We start from the raw sequence: 18,249 nt of genomic DNA, 5'->3' as shown, positions 1-18,249 counted from the left end.
GCCGCCCAGAGTAGAGTAGACTGGTCTTAAATCAGGAAAGACCACACCTCTGCCTCTGCAGAACCAGAGAGGTAAAGCAGTCGAGACTTGATCGCCATTGCTTTTCTTGACCATTTTGATAGTTTATGCAGATGGAAGGCTGAGTTATTATATCCTGCAGATCCCTAGGAACACCATCAATCCATGTGTGTGGACTTTCCACTACATTTGGGGGATTACAGTTCTTGATGTGTCAATTCCTCTGGTGGATTCTTCTAGAACATTCTTGTATATTGACCGGGTTCATTCAGACTGCCTCCTTTTTTTTCTTTTTTTTTTTTCTTTTTTTTTTTCAGACTGCCTCCTTAACTGTGCCATAGTGATTTATATCTTTGGAAGTTTTTATCTTTTAGATATAAACAAAGACGTGTGTTTTATCTCTTTGCAAAGATTTTTAGGCTAACCTAAGGATGTCACATGTAACCTCTCATTTTTTTCTCCCTTTACCAATCCCTCATCTTACTGTCTTCAGATGAGTCTTGCATTCTGGTTTTTGTCTTGGAAACTTGTGAATGAAAGATTCTTCTGTCATCAACCAAAAAATACCCCCTTTCAGGAAAATATCTTTGGTAATAGCGATTAATTTTCTAAGGCAACTGCGACTGTTTTCCTTCCAACCACCTCTGTGTGTGAGAATCAGCTTCCTTATCTGTTTGCTGGAGAAGGCCCCCTAGCAATGCATGTGTTCAGCCTCCCCAGCAGGCGCTGCTAGTTCCCCACCATTGCATGGCTAGGAGACAGAATCTGAAAAGCCCATTTGTCCTTCGTCTTGTAAGTGGATTCGATTCCTCTGTAGTCCAGACCCCAAATGTCCTGGGGACCAGTTAGACAGATTTTGCATTAAAACCACAACTGGGGCAGCCCGGGTGACTCAGTGTTTTAGTGCCACCTTCAGCCCAGTGCCTGATCCTGGGGACCTGGGATCGAGTCCCATGTCAGGCTCCCTGCATGGAGCCTGCTTCTCCCTCTGCCTGTGTCTCTGCCTCTCTCTCTCTCTCTCATCTCTCATGAATAAATAAAATCTTAAAAAAAAAAAAACACAACTGTTCTGGAACCGACATACTGCAACCCTGAAAAAGAATGTTCTCAGATAGATGTAGATCAGTAGCAAACACCAAAATGTGGGAGAACAAACAGTTTTTCAGAGGGTGGCAAGGGAAAGAGGGAGAGAAACAGAAATAGGACCCAGAGGTGCTCTTCAAGATTCGCCACCTTCCTGAGAGGGAGAGCAAGTAACGAAACCAACCTTGCCCTTCCCAAAGTCTGCAATATGACAATGGATAAGAGAGTTTTCTAGCAGTACCAGCTCCTTCCTTGCTCAGGCAGCCGGAAGAATGGATTCTTCTCTGGTAATGCCACATTTTCATGGAAAAGTTATTAGGTTTTGCAGTTTATTTCCAGAGTAGCGTGAGGAGCCAGAGGTTAGGTAAGGACAAGAGAGAAAGTACCTACTTGCTTCCTAGCCAGTCTGGGGCCCTGCCCTCATGGCGTCAAAAGACTGGAGAGAATGTGCTTTGGCTGAAAGGAGGGTGAAAACTGAAAGAACAGAGCCGCACCTAACTTCAGGCGGCTCACCTCCCCCTGGGACACAGTTCCAGTGCCGGTCCCCCACCCCCACCCCAGGGACCCACATTTAGAGTTTGGGAAGGCAGTGCCCTGATTATCAAGGGCTCAGCCTGTGCACGGACCTATGCTGGAGGCAGCGGGGGTCCAGAGGCGTGTGATAAATCCGTCCCAGGCGCTGGCTGGGCAGCGAGGGAGGGGTGCCGCATGGCAAGGACGGAAAGGCCAGGAATGTTGGGAGGATTAAGTGGAACCATGTGTGGAACAGCAAAGCCTGGTCGGTTGGAAGGGCCCTCCCGAATCTCCGCGCTCACTGGTGGTGTGCACAGAGCAGCGGGCACCAGCAGAAGCTGAAGCCACGCTCACATCTTCGGGGGAGCTCAGGCAAGACTTTATGAAAGAGTAGCATTTGAGTTGGTTGTTTTTTTTTGTTTTTAAGGAGAGTGAGGCTCCTGAGAGCAATTTCCCATGCTGTCAATTAGCAGCCCCACCAACTTGGGCAGTTGCTTGAACTGAAGCCCCGAGCTCCTCATCCCTAAAATGAGAATACTAGCTCTCTTGTGAGTGTTAAGGTTAGAGCAGTGCCTGAGGGAGTACCTTTGGAATCGGGAATTGCTATTTAATTTGAAGAGGGGAGGGGTACTTTAGGAATATAGACCGTACAGATGAGGTCACAGGCCCCAGTGTCCTGACCTGTCCCCAGCGCTGCGCTTCTGGCTCAGAAGGAGCACCCAGAACGGGACCTAACACGTGGCACTCTCTAAGCCTTTGTGGACTGACTGGACCTGAGGACCTGGAGGATTCTCGGACAGGTAGATCTCAGACCCCCGTCCCCAGGCCTGCCGTGGTGGTACATGTATATGCAAAGGTGACCAAACCCCTCATGGTGGCCCTGTTTCCCCTGACTACATACCCTGGAGATGACCTGGCGTCCTCTCCACCCCTCCCCCTAACTCTGAGGAGTCACAGCTGGATTCTCAGAAATACCTCTTGACTTTGTCATCCCCAACCACCAGGGCCTGGGAGCCTGTCTCTGCTCTGCAGCAGCCTCCTATCTCATCTTCCTACCGCCACTGTGGCCCGGTAGGCCCTAGATAAAGCTGCAGCGCCACGGCACCCCGGCTCCCCACCCCACCCCGCCCTGGGGCAGGGCGGACACCACAGCACAGCCTTCCAGCAAGGGATCAGATGCTCTCTGGGACCCAGTTCAGATTCCGTGCCATTTCATCCTTAAATCCTTACACGCTGAGCCCAAGCCAGTCCCAGTTCTCCTCCTACGGCCTCCTCTGCGCTGCACATTTGTACCCACTAGCAGCTGCTCTGTGTTATCTTCCACTGAAGCTTCATGCGGGTGGAGCTCGGCTGAGAGACAGGGATATTTATAAGTAGAAAGTGGGTGTAGACTTCTGCAGTGGCAAACGTTTTAAAGCAGCCGAATTCCACCTCCCCTCCATGCAAACTTTGAAATGCCTGTCCACCTCCTCATCTTCTATCTCTTTCTCGAGCCTGTGAGTTCCTGTCCTCTCGATAAACCTGGAAACCTTGGTGGCTAAGAGATGTGACCTGGGAAGAAGTGTGGGGAAGATAAATGAATTCAGCATCTGTTGACCACTGCACAGAGTAAAAGGTATTGAGCTGACATGAATGTACCTGCCACCTATTAATAGATGGCCCATCTCATGTCCTGCCCTTCTATCCATTAGCTCACAAAACACCCACATAAACAAAATATATATATATATATATATATATATTTTAAGATTCTATTCATGAGAGACACACAGAGGCAGAGACACGGGCAGAGGGAGAAGCTGGCTTCTGGCGGGAGGACTGATGCGGGACTCAATCCCGGGACCCCAGGATCATGACCTGAGCCCAAGGCTCAACCACTGAGCCACCCAGGTGTCCCCACATAAGCAAAATATCACCCCCATTTTACTGAGGAAAGTGAAGCTCAGAAGGGTTATGTCACTTGCCAAAAACTAGTAAGTGGCAAGGCCAGGATTCAGACTTGGGTCTGCAAGTCTGAGGAATTTCTAATAGAATGCTGTGCACACCAATTGAGTCCTGCTATTTTTTTCTGCATAAAAATAGGGGAACAGACTAAAGTTAAACATGAAACCTGATTGGGTTGGGGGGGTTTCTCGTGACTTTCTAATAGTGAAAGGGTCAATGTCACATAGGCTTGCATACTGAGAAACCCAACAAACCAGCTTAAGAAAAGGAATTTATTGGCCCAAGTAACAGAAATGGCCAGTAGTTAATCCAGAGATTGGAGCAAAGGCATCAGGACTCCCGTTGTCCTCGCCCCTTCTGTCTATGGGCCTCTGCCTGGTTTCCCTCTCAGACGGACTCAGTGTAGTAGCAAGAGGCCAAATGGCAGCTATGTTCACATGACTTCTTAGAGCTTGTAATTCTAGAGAACAAGTATCTCTTGGGGAAGCTCCAGTAAAAATCCCCTGGAGGACTCTGGCGCAAAACACGTGTCATTCTGTAAACCATTCAGAGTCTGGCGCACTCTCCTACTCTACTGGCCAGACAGGAGTCATAGGCCCAGCCTGAAGGGGTCAGGATCCAACGTCTACCCCACTGGAGCCATATACTCTGAGCTGGAGGGGCATGGCTCGTCAAAGGAAGGTTCTCCAGGCAAAGACACTGTAGCCTGACCAAGAGAAAGAGTTTGAATAGAAAGGGGAAGAAAACACAGTCCACGAAGAACATATAACCTTTGAAAGTCCATGAACCTGAGATGAGCACAGGGGTTGGTGTGAAACCTATGTGCTGGTATGTCCACAGATTCTGTCAATCACCCCATCAAGCCAGAAAATATCCCCATTTTTTTCAAGCATGAAAAACTGAAGCTCACATTGAAACAACTTGCTAGTAAGGGGCAGAGCTAGAATTCAGACCCCGGTATGTTTGACTCCAAACCCTGCGTGCTTTACACTGCAGCCCACTGCCAACCTGGGAGAAACCGGTCACAAGGAGCCTTTGGGTAGGATCGATAAACACTTGGGAGCCATGTGCCTCTGGAGTTCATTTCTGAGTGCCCAGCTGTGCTCTGAGGGCAGGGGACACCAAGCTGGGAGGGCTCCTGACCTGGCAGCCACAGCCCTGCATAGCTACCAGCCGAGCAACTGAGAAATCCTTCACGTGCATTAGTACAATTTCCTCTCAGTGGGAAGAGAACATTCCCCAGGGAGCTGCTCTCCATCCTTACTTCTGACCAAGGAAATGAATTACCTGGTGCTGTTGGTGTGGCAGGAACCACAGGAGAAAGTCGGATGGAGAAGGAAGGGCAATGTGGGGGTGGGGGGCAGGCATAGAATGAATGGGTGAGTAAATAGTCCTAGAAAATAAGTGGAAAAAAATTAGGGAAAAGTTATGATCCCATGTTTAGAGACCTAAATGGGAATGTGGTAGGAGAGGGATAGAAAACTCTAAAAATGGAATATTAGGACAGCCCATTTGCAGAAATCCTTGCCCTATGCAAGGCAGTAAGCGAAGAAACCAACATGGCTCAATAGAAAGCGCTCTGACACTCGAACACTAAAAGGGAGGGGATAAGAGGTGGCAGGAAGGGAAGTCCTTGATAAATTGAGGCTTGGAAAAGGTGCAGACAGTAAAAGACACCTTTGGGTATGTGCAGATCGAGAGGAATAAAGAGAGGATTTATTATATAGGGTCCCCCTTGGGAGTGAAGGTGTCAGGTTAACAGTCCTCAGCAAAATCCTCGCCCCTGACTTGCTTCATTCTTCCCCAAGGAAGAGCATTTCTGAAGTGGGTCGAGTAAAGCAAAACGATTTAGAGGGTATTGAAACTCCAAATAGAAGAGAAGATAGTAAGCGAAAACCTAAACACCTAGCCATTTATGAACTGCAAATCCCAAAGCGTGGAAAAATATTTGCAGAGAAGATCCTGGAACCCTGGTCAAGGAGGTGAGAGAGCGGGGGAGAAAAAGAAAGGAACCGAAGAACTAGAAGGCTGCAGATGTCCTGATGCTGAGAAAAGAGGAAAAGGTAGATTCTGGAAACTCGACATCGGTGTAATTGAGGTGAATCCTCCCTAAATTGAGAACCCCTAGAAAATTGATACCTTCACTACGAGCAAGATATGGTAGATAATAATACCAACAATAATTTATTATTTATTTGGATGGCCACTAGGAAATTCCCTGGACGTGGTGTGCCTCATTTCCAGTTAGACATTGAACGTTTCCTGATTGAGGAGACAACTGAGAGCACCCAGCCAGGTGGATGTATTGCCTAAGTGCCACGGTGCGTGGAGTTGGTTGCTCACTGGATGTGCACCTGGGCGGAAGGGTTAAAGTTTCATGCTCCTGACCCTGCATTTGGTCAGCTCAGTAGTTTCCCTCCTGTGCCTGCCACACTCCCCACATTGGCAGATGGCACTACTATTGGGAGGGAAAGTTAACATTTGGATGTCAGCAACAAGATTCTAAAATATCTTGAAACAGGGCTGAAAGCAACCATGAACCCACAGTGCAAAGACTTGCATGTATTCAATCTATTTACTTTAGCTTAAAACAGTGCACATTCATCGTCTTACGTTTCTGTAGGCCAGAAGCCTGAGGATGCGTCTTACAGGGTTAAAATCCAGGTGTTGGCAAGGCTGCATTTCTTCTGGAGGCCCCAGGGGAACATATGCCAGGCCGGTTTCAAGCTTCTCCAGGCTACTGTGTTCCTTGGCCTCTGGCTTCATCCATCCTCAAAGCCAGCAGCATAGCATTTTCCAGTCTCAGAAAGACCTGCATTTCGATTTTCTTTTATTTTTTTAATCGGCTGCACAAGCACAGGATGAAGGAAGTGTGGCTTGAAAGCGGTGCCTATGGAAAAGGCTGGAGGCTTTCAGTCATCGTCAGTTGGAATTGAACCAGTAGGAATGGAGTAGCTACCAGAAAAGACAGTGGTTCTCCCCCGCCCTTTCTTATTTTAGGTGCGAAAGGGTGAAACTGGAAAGCATGTTTCTCTCCCTGTAGCCATCTCCCCAGGAGGAATCAGCCTCCCATTAACAGCTTACAGTAGAGCCTCTGAGAGGTGTTCTATGCACATAAAAGCAAATACATACTTTAAAAAATAAACTTAAAATCCCTCTTTTGTAGTATTTGAATTGCAGTATCTATTTTGATCTAATACTGGATTTTACATTCCATTCCACTGATCTCTTTCTTTTAATATATTTGAAAGAGATTGTAGTTTATTGATCTTTTAAATTACATTTCAAGTGAAAGCAATAAATATCTGTTGGGAAAAGTCTGGGAAATAGAAAAAATTATACAGAGAAAATAAATATTATCCCTGAACCTACCATAAATAACTAAATATTTTGGTGTTTATTCATCCAGTCTTTTCCTATGTAATTGTATTTTTTTACCCAACTGAGATGATACTATGTAAGTCTTTTTTTTTTTTTTTTTTGCTACTATGTAAGTCTTGATTTTCCAACTGCCAAATCTAGTGTGACCTCAGTGCTTTAAGTGGTGGAACCAGTGATCATCTTACCAAACCAAATCCACTCCTCTTTTGCCGTCTTCCCAGATACCTGTGCAAGACATGGACTCTTGAGGCTCCTTCCCAACCTCCTCATCCTAGTCCCTAAGCCCTATTTCCCCTTCATAGACTCACAGGCCCCCAACTGTGAAATCCTCTCAATATACACTTGTAGAAGATCCAGAGAGGGGAAAAGAATTTGTAAAGGTTAGAATTTTTTAACTGCAAGAAACAGGATTCAACTCAAAATGGTTCAACCAAGTAGTAAATTTATCACCTCCCTTAATGAGAGGTCCATAGATAGATAGGGTAAATCCAGAATGTGTTAATTCAGTGGCTCACTGATAACATCAAGGACCGTGATCCTTGCCATCTGTCCGTTCTGTCATCCCCAGTGTATCAGCTTTTGTCCTTACACTTTTCCCCACATGGTTGCAAGATGGTGGCAATAGTTCCAAGTACCATCTTCTCACACAAATTACATAAAGCTCAGAAGAGAGCATGCCCCTTCCCGATCCCACATTGCCCAAAGCAGAAGCTGAGAATAGTTGGGAAAGGGAGGAGAGCATTTTTGGTTGTCACAATGATCAAAGGACACTTTTGGCATCTAGTGGGCAGTGGCCAAAGATGGTAGATGTCCTATGATGTTTAGGACAATTGATTAAGTGAAACATTAGCTCTCATTCCATACAACATTAATGTAGGTAAAAACAAAACAAAACAAACCTGTTTTTACATCCAAAACAAGCTTCTTTGCATGGCTATAACGTACACTGAATTTTCCAAGAATATAACTTCCCTGTAAATGGGGGAAGGATTGTAATTTGTTTTGTTTGCAATTTCACCAAGACTCCTTCAGCGTTAGACGTCATAATGGTATTGGGGCTCTGGACGGCACACCCTTGTATCAGTGTGTTTGTAGTTGTTGCACTTGTGATTCTATAGAAGATTCTACACTTCTAGAAGTATAAACATCCATCTCTATTTGGTGTTTATTCTAGTGTGACAATGTGCAAGTATTTACATATTGAAAGATTATTATATTAAAAGTACCACAGTTGGAGCGTTATATTGATTTTTTTGAAATTATGTGTCAGTAGATTTCATTCTCTGTGAATTTCATTTCAGTGTAGGAAAGGAGGCATTCCAAAATACTTGTAAAAAAAGAAATTAGGTCAGACAGGATTGAGATCCATCGGCTAGTGGAATAAAGTCTAGACAGCTTAGCCTGGCACTTAAAATCCTTCATGATCAAATTCAAAACTCATTTTTCTGGACCTGTCTCCTGGAAACATCCCTGGATTTCGTAGTTCAGCCACACCAAGATTATTCATTTTTCAAACACACCAAGCAGTAGTAATGGCACATATTGAATGCTTGCAATAGGCCAGGCTCTGTGCTGAATACTTTACACCGAGTATGTCTTTCAGTGCTGATGACAAGCCCATGAGGCATAGATACTTTTCATGTCCCCACTTCACAGGTGGGGAAACTGAGGTCACAGTGACAGAGATGGGATTCAAACCCAAGCAGTCTGATGCCATGACTGTATTGCCTCCCAGGGGGCTACTCCTGCTCACTGTCCTTTCTCTCAGGATGCCTTTCCCATCTCTTGCTACCTGTCAAGGTCTAGTGCAGCCTTCACAACTTCTTTACCTGTCACTTTGTTCATTACTTCTTGCTGGATCCCTCCACTTGGAATTAATTTATTTTCCCAGTGCTCTTGCTGTACTTTATCTCTGGTTTTCCTCTGGCTACTCTAAAAAAAACTGAGTTGGCAGTGATTAATTGCTATCTGCCACTCATGTTTTCCTGTCCCCTCCCTCCTACTCTGTTACTCAGCTGCGTTGTGGATTATGTTTGCTGTTCCCCTGCACAATCACTCAGGACTGTCCTGATCTGCCCACTGGCTGGCACTGCACTGAGTAAACACAAGCAAAGTGCTTCAACCCCCACCCCACCGCTGCCACTGCCCCCTCCACACACATGTGTTTAGCATCAGAATGCAATGCCAGTCATGGAAGGATATTCTTTAACTGTCAGGGATCAAGATGCCAGGGATTCTCTCCCTTACCCACCTTGGCAGGACATACCTTTCCTCCCTTCCCCTTCCCATTTTCCAGCAACTGTCACTTGCTGAGGTTCCTGCAGGCCATGAAGACCTAACCATCGTCTCCTGCCAGGGCCACTGCCACCACTGTGTTAGCTCGAGGAAGAGTGGGTCTCTCCTTCACTTGAAAAGCTGACATTTGCCCCCAAGGGTGTATCGATCATGGTGTCAGCATACATTCGGTGGCCAAACAGTTAGGATTGGGTCTCTGACAGCCTGCGGTTATTTGTCCCTCCAGTGTCCTCTCTCAATGTAGGTCAAAGAGAACTTGCAACAAGAGTTAAGAGAATAACCCTGGGTTTGGGGAGAAACTTAAGTGACTGTCCTATATCTTCACCCCAGGGTTGCAACCATCTGCTGCTTCACTAACCCAAAAGTTATGGCTTAAAATAATCCTCTCTGGGCCACCTGGGTGGTTCAATTGGTTGTCTGCCTTCAGCTCAGGTCATGATCCCGGGGTCCTGGGATCAAGCCCCACGTTGGGCTCCCTGCTCAGCAGGGAGCCTGCTTCTCCCTCTTCCTCTGTTTGCCGCTCCCCCTGCTAGTGCTCTCTGTCAAATAAATAAAATCTTTAAAAATAATAATAATAAATAAAGTAATCCTATCTATCCCTTGCCAGCCTGCCACACAGTTGCAGTCAGGGTTGCTGGGTGTGGAGTTTTCTTGAAGGCTTCCTCCCTCTGTGAGAGGTTGATGCTGGAACCTTCCCTGGGGTCACGGCCAGCATCATGGGATGCAACTTTTGCAACTAGATGAGCCCCACCCTCCAAAGGGCTCAGTGCCTGGTTGAATGCTCTGTTGGCACCATTTAAATTCTTACTTTTTGGAAACAAAGGCCCAGCATTTGCATTTTGCACCAGACCTTGCCAATCTGGTAGCTGGTCCTGACTGGAGCTCTTGGCCCCACATCTACACGTGGGCTTTCCGTGTGGCCTGGGCTTTCTCACATCAAGAGAGTTTTGAGAGAGAGTGAGGGCAGGCAGAAGCAGTATCTCTCTTTATGACTCAACCCAAGGGCTCCTCTCAGAGGGGCGTGGCAAGGTCACGGTCTAAAGAGTGGGGAGTGGGGGGAGAGGAGACACTGTTGCAGCTCCCTTTGGAAAATGCCATTTGCCACATCTGATAAGAGCTGGTCACCTCTCCAGCCTGGCCTCAACCTCCCCATGTGCCGGAGGGGGCTGGGGGCTCAATTCCCCTCTGGGAAAAGGCCAAGGCAGAGTTGGGAAGCTGATCCTCACAGGCACCCCCAGGTGTCTGGGTCTGGGGTCAGGGTCACTTACCAGGCCTCAGAGGACCTTCTAGCCCCCCACCACCCCCAGAGCTCTAGGTGCCTGTCCCCCTAGAGGCCTGAAATCCCTGAGGAAGGCGGAGCAGCTCCTCACCCCGACATCTGTTTCTCCTGCCAGCATCTCTGCTAGGCTAACAAATCCTCCTCATTCCCTTCTCCCTGGGGCATGTTGTTGTCTTTCTCATTAACTTCCCCTCAACTCCCAGCAAGCTCCCCAGACTCTGAGCTCTGCTAATTCCCCTGGAACCCACAGGGCAAGCCAGGAAGCTAATTAAATTGTGAGCTTGTGCGGGTGCTTTCTCTGTCAATCTCTGAATCTCTGTCTCTCTCTCCTTGATCTTCTCCCTTTTCCTTTCTGAGCAGGCCTGCGGAGTTCAGTTTCATCTGCACACTTGGAGTGTTTTCTTGCAGGTCAGCTCTTCTTCTGTCTCCTGTCTCTCAGCCAGAGGAATCTTAAAATACAGCCCTGAGTACCGTCCCCTCTGCTGCAGGATATCCGAGCTCCTTAGCTGCCTCACCTGCCCTAACTCCCATTCACAAACCCTTCCCACCAGAGCTGAGCCATGGGAGGTCTCCTCCCCAAGCCCTGTCCATGCCGCCTCCACACCTTTGTTCATATTCTTACCTTTGATGGGTTCCCACCCCCTAGTCTTCCATCTCAATCACAAATCCTTGCCATTATTTAAAATTGCCTTCTCTATGTGGCACCTGCCTGACTCAGTAGACCATGCAACTCTTGATCTCAGGATTGAGTTTGAGTCCCATGTTGGGTGTAGAAATTACTTTCAAAAAGTTTATTAAAAAGAGAGAAAAAGAAATAGGCTCCTCTGTAACATCTTCCCTAAGCAACCCTCCAGTCCCCACCACTGGTGGTTTCTCCCTCCCTGAGCGCTCATAGCACTTACCAGCTCAGCTCCTGATGCTGAACCACCTATTATGGTTCTTTCTATCCATATCCAGCCACTCCCAGTAAATGATTAGCAGCTTGAGGGCACGATCTCCAGGTCTTTTTCATCTCACCTTCTTCCTGAGCACCTACTGAAGACTGTGCCTTCAAACACTTCATTGGTGTCTCCTGGCCCCAGATGGCCACTGAGGCTCCAGCCTTCATGTATGTATATTCTGGGAAGAGGGAAGAGAAAAGGGAGAGCAAAAGAGAGGGTCTCCTAGCTGAGTTGGTCCCTTGCAAGCACTTTGTCTCTTGATAGCTTCTGTTTACATCTCATTGACCATGTCTAGCTGCTGAGTTCTTCAAACTCAAGAACCCATCCCTTGTTTTACAGATGAAAATTTAAGACGCAGAGAGGATGAGAGAATTAGGCTGCTGAACATAATGCTTAAGGACCAGGTTTTAGAGCTAAACACACGTGGGTTTGAATCCTGCCTCTCCCTGCATATAACCTCTTCATTCCTCATTTTATTTATTTATTTTTCCTCATTTTATTTTTTAAGATTTTATTTATTCATGAGAGACACAGAGAGAGGCAGAGACACAGGCAGAGGGAGAAACAGGCTCCATGCAGGGAGCCTGATGTGGGACTTGATCCGGGGTCTCCAGGATCACGCCCTGGGTTGAAGGTGGCATTAAACTGCGGAGCCACCCAGGCTGCCCTCATTCCTCATTTTAAAACTGGGTTAGTGTTATCTACTTCAGGGGTTAAGAAAAGTAAATAAGGTAATAGATGTGAAAAAGCACTTACCACAGTTTAAGACACAGCTATTGTCTGTTGTCTTAGTTTGGGTTCCCCCCAAAAGCACACCTTTAGACAAAGATTTGGGCTTGAATAGTTTGTTGAAGAGGCGATCCCAAGAAGCAGGGTGAAGGAGTAGGGAAGTGAGAGGAAAGGGAGAGGGAAGGGAGAAAACTAAATAAAGCATACAGAGAAGAGGGGGTTTTTCCCATGGATGACTGAAACTTCATGCTGGAGTCTCTCTGAGACGGCAACATGGTTGGCAATTGGGAGTTGTCCCCCTGAGGGCCTGGAACCGGGTGTTTACCCACTAACTCGGCCCTGCTTGGTTGAGGGTTACCCGGGGGATGTTAACTCTCCTCTGGTAGCCTGCCCCACAGTCACTTCCCCAGCCAAGATTGTCCCCAGAGAGACAGGGGAAGCAAGTTCAGGAACAGTGTGCAGGTGACCTCTAGTTAGGCCTGGGGTGGGCACAGTTAGCATTGGCTACACTCAATAAAAGGAGTGTATTAAAATTATTATTGTGTTATCATCGCTGCATAACAAAGTAGGAGCAGAATGCCTCCATTCATTTCTTTCCATTGAGACTCATAATCATTCATCCTTCACCTACTACCCTGAAGAAAACTTAATGGGCCCATCATCATTGTCAAGGCCTTCATGAGGACTAACCTGCATAAGACTAACTGGGGTCACACAAGTTTTGAGAGTTCCAGAAGGAAAGCTCCAGAGGGCAGAGGGCATCCCGGGGCACCAGGCTTCTCTGGGTCCATGCACAGGGTCTGTGGCAGAGCTGGGACCAACCAAGATGCAGGCCTTCCACATCAACCAGGGGCAGACAAAGGGCACCGGCTCCTGGCAGCTGAGAGTGGGGCCCTTCTAGAGCCATTGATGCACTTAGTCAACACTTACCCAGTGCCAGGCAGGTGGACACTCCCACAGCTGTTGGGAGAGAAGAGCAGCCCCAATGAAGGGAGTCCAAGATGGCAGGAGGGCTCAAAACCCAGAGTGGAGGCCTTGCGGGGCCTCTGATGAGTGCTGAGGGGGGAAGACAGCTGTTCCCAGGGCTGATGTCCAGCTGGATCCTACTACCCTAGCCCTAGCTAGACAGGGTGTTGGTGTCCCTCTGCAAACAGGCCCTTGGAGCCCTCCCAGGGCCTTCCTCAACCTTCTCCCTTGCAGGCACCAAGAAAGCAGCCTCGCTGGTTCTGTCCCTAAGAGGCCCTTGCTTGGCATCCCCTCCCCAGGGGGCCCAGGCTGACCCTCTGATGTCTGGGGGCTCAGTCTTTCTCCTTCCTTCCTAACCAGCTAGGGGCATTTTCAGATTCAGAGGCAAGGAAGAAAAACTGGGTCACTTCAAGCTTTTTCTTTACTGGTGACATTGACCCATTTATACTAACCTCCCTCAGACCCCCTCCCCCAGGGCCTCTCAGCCTGGACATCTGTCCCAGCCCAAATCTCACCTTCCACTGTCCTTGCCGCCCCGGGGCTCGTCCAGTCTGTTCTGCTGCAGTCCCCTCTCCTCAAACCAGGGAAGGGGGCCCCGGGCCACCCCCAGTGTGGCCTCTGCCTCAGTTTCCCCGTCTACTAACGGGTTGACGATGCGTCTTCTGTCGAGCCCGAGGATGGAGCTCCAGGAGGGTCACGGATGAGGAAGAGCCCAGGGCTGGGCGCAGCGTGCGCGGGGGCCTCCTGGGTGCGGTGCCCCAGGCCCCGTGCGGCTCCCCGTCCTCGCCGCGCCCCTCCCTCTCCTTCTCCTCCCCGCTCCCCTTCCCGCCGCTCCCCTGCCGCTCCTCGAGCTGCTCGGCTCGCCTCGCTCTTCAGCCGTCCTGTTCCCCGGCACCTCGCCGCCCCGCGCCCGCCCCGGGGTCCCGGGGTCCCAGCGCCCCCCGCCGCAGCCGCCCCCGCCGCCAGGCCCGGCCCGCCGCAGCGCGAGCGGTCAGTGCGCAGCCCCGGCGCCCGCCCGGAGCCCGGAGCCCGGAGCCGGATCGCGGGCTCGGAGCCGACCCGACCGCCCGCCGCCCCCAGCCAGGTGAGGGCAGCTCTGGGCCCGGGAGCCAGGCTTTCTCCCGTGCGGCAGCGGGGGCGGCCGAAGGCGCGGGGAGGGGCGAGGGGTCGGCCCTGGTGCGCGGAGGAGGACCCGGGAGCTTTTTCATAAACGAGGCTCGGGCTCTCCCTCGGAGGGGATGGATGAAGGAGGGCTGGCGGGGAAGGTCTGCGGGGTCCCTTCCGGACGGGTTTCCTTTTTCAGGAGAAAGGGTTAATTGGCTTCTGTAAAACGGGGACTTATCTTCTTGGGAACGTGAGGGGCTTTCAAGGTGGGAGGCGGCTCTGGCGGGGCTCGAAGGAGGGGGTCATCGGAGAGCGGGGCTCTGAGGTCCCCTTAGCCTGACATCGCGGCACCTCCCCCATCGGTTTCGGGGCTCTGGGTCTGCTCGGCTCTGTGTCCCAGTTTTGTCTCTTTGTAGATGACTATTTCGAGCCTCACCTGGACAGAGCTAGGAACAGCCATTTCCTTTCCTGGAGCTTTGAGGCCCACCTGACACCCTCCCACGTCTGACCTGCCAGGGAAAGGGGTTGAAGGAAGAAGGATGGGGACCTAGGGATCTGGGAAATGGCAGTGGTGGGTGAGAAACCGGCAGAGTCTGGGGACTGGACACACAGGAGGACCCTCTGGCCCTCGTGGGGTGCGCTGGACTCTGCAGGGAGATAGCCCAGAGGAGGGTGGGCAGGTGCACCTGGGCAGGACCTGCTTAGGGGAGGGGCAGGGTCAGAGAGGGTTGAGACCTTCCCATACTCCCAGAAAGCAAAACGCTAGAGGTTTTGCTTGTTTCGCTGGTTTTATTTGCTTTTTGCTTTCTTTCTCCTTCACCTGGATCCCAAGATTCATTCCACTTTTCTCCCCTCCTATTTTTGCAAAAAAAAAAAAGGGAAACTGAGGCTCCGGACAGGTTGGCTGGAAATACCTGTATCTACAAGGGAAAAAATGGTGGAGAGGAAGGCATACTGAATTTGGAGGCAAAAGACCTTGGTTCAAGGTTGCCTCAGCGTGCATGATTACCTTGGGCCAAAATGCTTTCCTTGCTGGGCCTTGACTTACTCATCTATAAAATGGGAGAGGGTCCACCTGTCTCGCAGGTTTGCTGTGAGACCACATGTGTCCAGAGAGCTTTGTAAAGGGGACTACTCAGGAGATGCAATCTTCATCACTGTAGCTGGGTGCCCTCGCTCCTCCCTGCCCTCATCAAGGGTATTAGCTAGCCTGTGGGATGCCTTTGTAGGAATTACAAAAGATCCATCCTCCAGAGGGAGAGGAGGTTCAGCTGGGTTAGGGACTTGGGGCCTTTATTATGAAAATTAGGAAAAGGCACGCTTTTCCCCAGGTGCAGCAGCTGCACACAGTTGGGCAAGTAGAAGGCGGGCTAGACTCCAGTGTCCACTTACCCTAAGATGAATGTCCTCTGTAAGGTACAACTGCCCCTGGCAACCCTTTGTAGCAAGCCTCCAGTGCCTCTAAGGGACACAAAGCTACACACACTCCCAGGGTACTTCCCATAGAAGCCCACATCATAGGCTGCTGCCAGGTCATTTTCTTTCCTACTTTGTCTCCACTTTAGGGCCTTTGGGTATCAAGCCCCAAAACCTACTAAGAAGCATGATGGAGTTAAGTACTGCCTTCCCAAGTTCCCAGGGGTTGGAGGTGCTGAGTTCCTAAACTTCTTATGTCAAGAACTTGATCAGATCCCTTTTCTCAAGGCCAAGAACAGAAGCATCTGCACACCTGGGCAACACTACCATTCACAAACGGGAGTTCACAACTGCTATCTCAGAGCATCCTCACAGTAAGATTGAGGCAGGTCTTTACATAAGAGAAGCACTGCCCAGAGAAGTTAAGGAACTAGCCTAAGGTTTCACAGCATTTAAGCAGTGGAACCAGGAACTGTGCCCAGGTCTAGCTGTCAGTCTTTCACTCCACTACTAAGGAACAAGGCTGCTGACTTCACAATCTTGCCAAAGCCTTGCTGGAATCGCTGTTCTCCCTCTCTATTCACAGCAGCTCCTGGTTCTCTCCTTCTGCTCAGTGACCAGCCCTCAAGCCCAGAGGAAAGTCACTGTTACTCTGATTTCACTGGGGGGGGGGGGGGTATGTCAGAGCCCAACTGCTCTGGCCTCTACTGCAAGAAAGGCCCCTGGGAGTCCAAGAGGTCCAGAATGGGGGCTGACCCTTGTGTGTCAGAGGCCAGGAAAGAGGTCAGAGTAGCTATTTCCTTTTCTGCCCAGATGGGGGCTGAAACAATGGCCATCATGGAGGACATCAGTACAGAGAACTAGTGCCTGAGTGAGGGGCCGGCCAAGGTCCATAGAATAGTCAAAGGAAAATTCAGCAAACAAGGCTGAAGGAAACTCAGAGACCTCCTGACCACCTTCTGTGGTACCAAGGTGGGGGGAGGTGGTAAGCCCAGCTGACAGGCTATAATAGGCCCTTTCAAACAGAGCATTTCTGCTTGTATCTGTGGTACAACCGTATGGGCTTTCACTTGAGAAAGGGGTTCGTTTCTTACAAAAACAAACTCACTGGCCTAATCTACTGGTCCCTGAAGTGTAGTCCCTGGACCAGCAGCATCTGCATTACCTGGAACTTGTTAGACATGCAAATTCTCAAGCCCCACCCTAAACCTACTGAAGGGAAATTCTGGGGGTGGGGGGCCCAACAATGTCTGTTCTAACAAGCCCCCTACAGGACACTGAGGCGCGCTGAAGCCTGAGAACCGCTGGCCTAGTCCAAGCGCGTGGGAAACGGAGTCCTAGCTGTGAGGCAAGGGCAGGGCTGTGGAGTTCTGGGCCCTTGGAGGCCGCCCGGAACAAGCCCGCTCTGCTTCCCCTTCTGCCCCCCCCCCCCCCCCCCAGGCACCATGCTGCTGCTCCTGCTGGGCCTGCTGGGCCCCGCCGCCTGCTGGGCCCTGGGGCCGGCTCCTGGCTCCGCGGAGCTGCGCTCGGCCTTCTCGGCCGCACGCACCACCCCGCTGGAGGGCACCTCGGAGATGGCGGTGACCTTCGACAAGGTGTACGTGAACATCGGCGGCGACTTCGACGCGGCCACAGGCCAGTTCCGCTGCCGCGTGCCGGGCGCCTACTTCTTCTCCTTCACGGCCGGCAAGGCGCCGCACAAGAGCCTGTCGGTGATGCTGGTGCGCAACCGCGACGAGGTGCAGGCGCTGGCCTTCGACGAGCAGCGGCGGCCCGGGGCGCGGCGCGCCGCCAGCCAGAGCGCCATGCTGCAGCTCGACTACGGCGACACGGTGTGGCTGCGGCTGCACGGCGCCCCGCAGTACGCGCTCGGCGCCCCCGGCGCCACCTTCAGCGGCTACCTGGTGTACGCCGACGCCGACGCGCCTGCGCGCGGGCCGCCCGCGCCCCCGGAGCCGCGCTCGGCCTTCTCGGCGGCGCGCACGCGCAGCCTCGTGGGTTCGGACGCGGGCCCGGGGCCGCGGCACCGGCCGCTCGCCTTCGACACGGAGCTCGTCAACATCGGCGGCGACTTCGACGCGGCGGCCGGCGTGTTCCGCTGCCGCCTGCCGGGCGCCTACTTCTTCTCCTTCACGCTGGGCAAGCTGCCGCGCAAGACGCTGTCGGTGAAGCTGATGAAGAACCGCGACGAGGTGCAGGCCATGATTTACGACGACGGCGCGTCGCGGCGCCGCGAGATGCAGAGCCAGAGCGTGATGCTGGCGCTGCGGCGCGGCGACGCCGTCTGGCTGCTCAGCCACGACCACGACGGCTACGGCGCCTACAGCAACCACGGCAAGTACATCACCTTCTCCGGCTTCCTAGTGTACCCCGACCTCGCCGCCACCGGCCCGCCGGGCCTCGGGCCCCCGGAGCTCTGAGCCTCGCCCGGGGAGGAGCCCGGGGCCGGCCCGGGGCGTGCATGCCGAGCCGAGCCGGGCCCCGAGCCGGGCCTCGGCCGAACGTCCCGCCGGCGCGAGCATGAGGCCCGCCCAGGGCGGCTGACTCTGCCAATAAAGTGGGCCTGCGCCGGCGCCTGTC

General features: G+C 51.2%; 1 protein-coding gene and 1 long non-coding RNA gene across 5 annotated transcripts in view; one reads left to right on the top strand and one right to left on the bottom strand.

Annotated features, from left to right (window-relative positions):
* The window catches only part of C1QTNF4 (C1q and TNF related 4), a 24,959-nt gene extending 6,710 nt beyond the window's left edge, over positions 1–18,249 (top strand). Inside the window, exons 1-2 of one of the 3 annotated variants that reach the window (XM_077863251.1) lie at positions 14,121–14,233; positions 17,110–18,249. In XM_077863251.1, the coding sequence (XP_077719377.1) occupies positions 17,115–18,089 (975 nt within the window). In that variant the 5' untranslated portion in view covers positions 14,121–14,233; positions 17,110–17,114 and the 3' untranslated portion in view covers positions 18,090–18,249. Of the gene's footprint in view, positions 1–14,120; positions 14,234–15,933; positions 16,044–17,109 lie in introns of those variants that run through there. The other 2 variants (XM_077863253.1, XM_077863252.1) reach the window with 2 other exon arrangements.
* Positions 5,724–14,018, bottom strand: LOC144292615 (uncharacterized). Of its 2 annotated transcripts, none has more exons than XR_013359990.1 (4): positions 13,665–14,018; positions 12,211–13,239; positions 11,416–11,632; positions 5,724–6,664 (listed from the first exon to the last, which is right to left on the bottom strand). It is a non-coding gene; the product is annotated as an uncharacterized LOC144292615 (long non-coding RNA). The 2 variants fall into 2 exon arrangements; XR_013359991.1 differs by having other exon boundaries at positions 12,211–13,143.

Source organism: Canis aureus, chromosome 21 (genome assembly GCF_053574225.1).
Source record: "Canis aureus isolate CA01 chromosome 21, VMU_Caureus_v.1.0, whole genome shotgun sequence".
Taxonomy (NCBI): Eukaryota; Metazoa; Chordata; class Mammalia; order Carnivora; family Canidae; genus Canis; species Canis aureus.
This window is presented reverse-complemented; position numbering and strand designations above follow the sequence as displayed.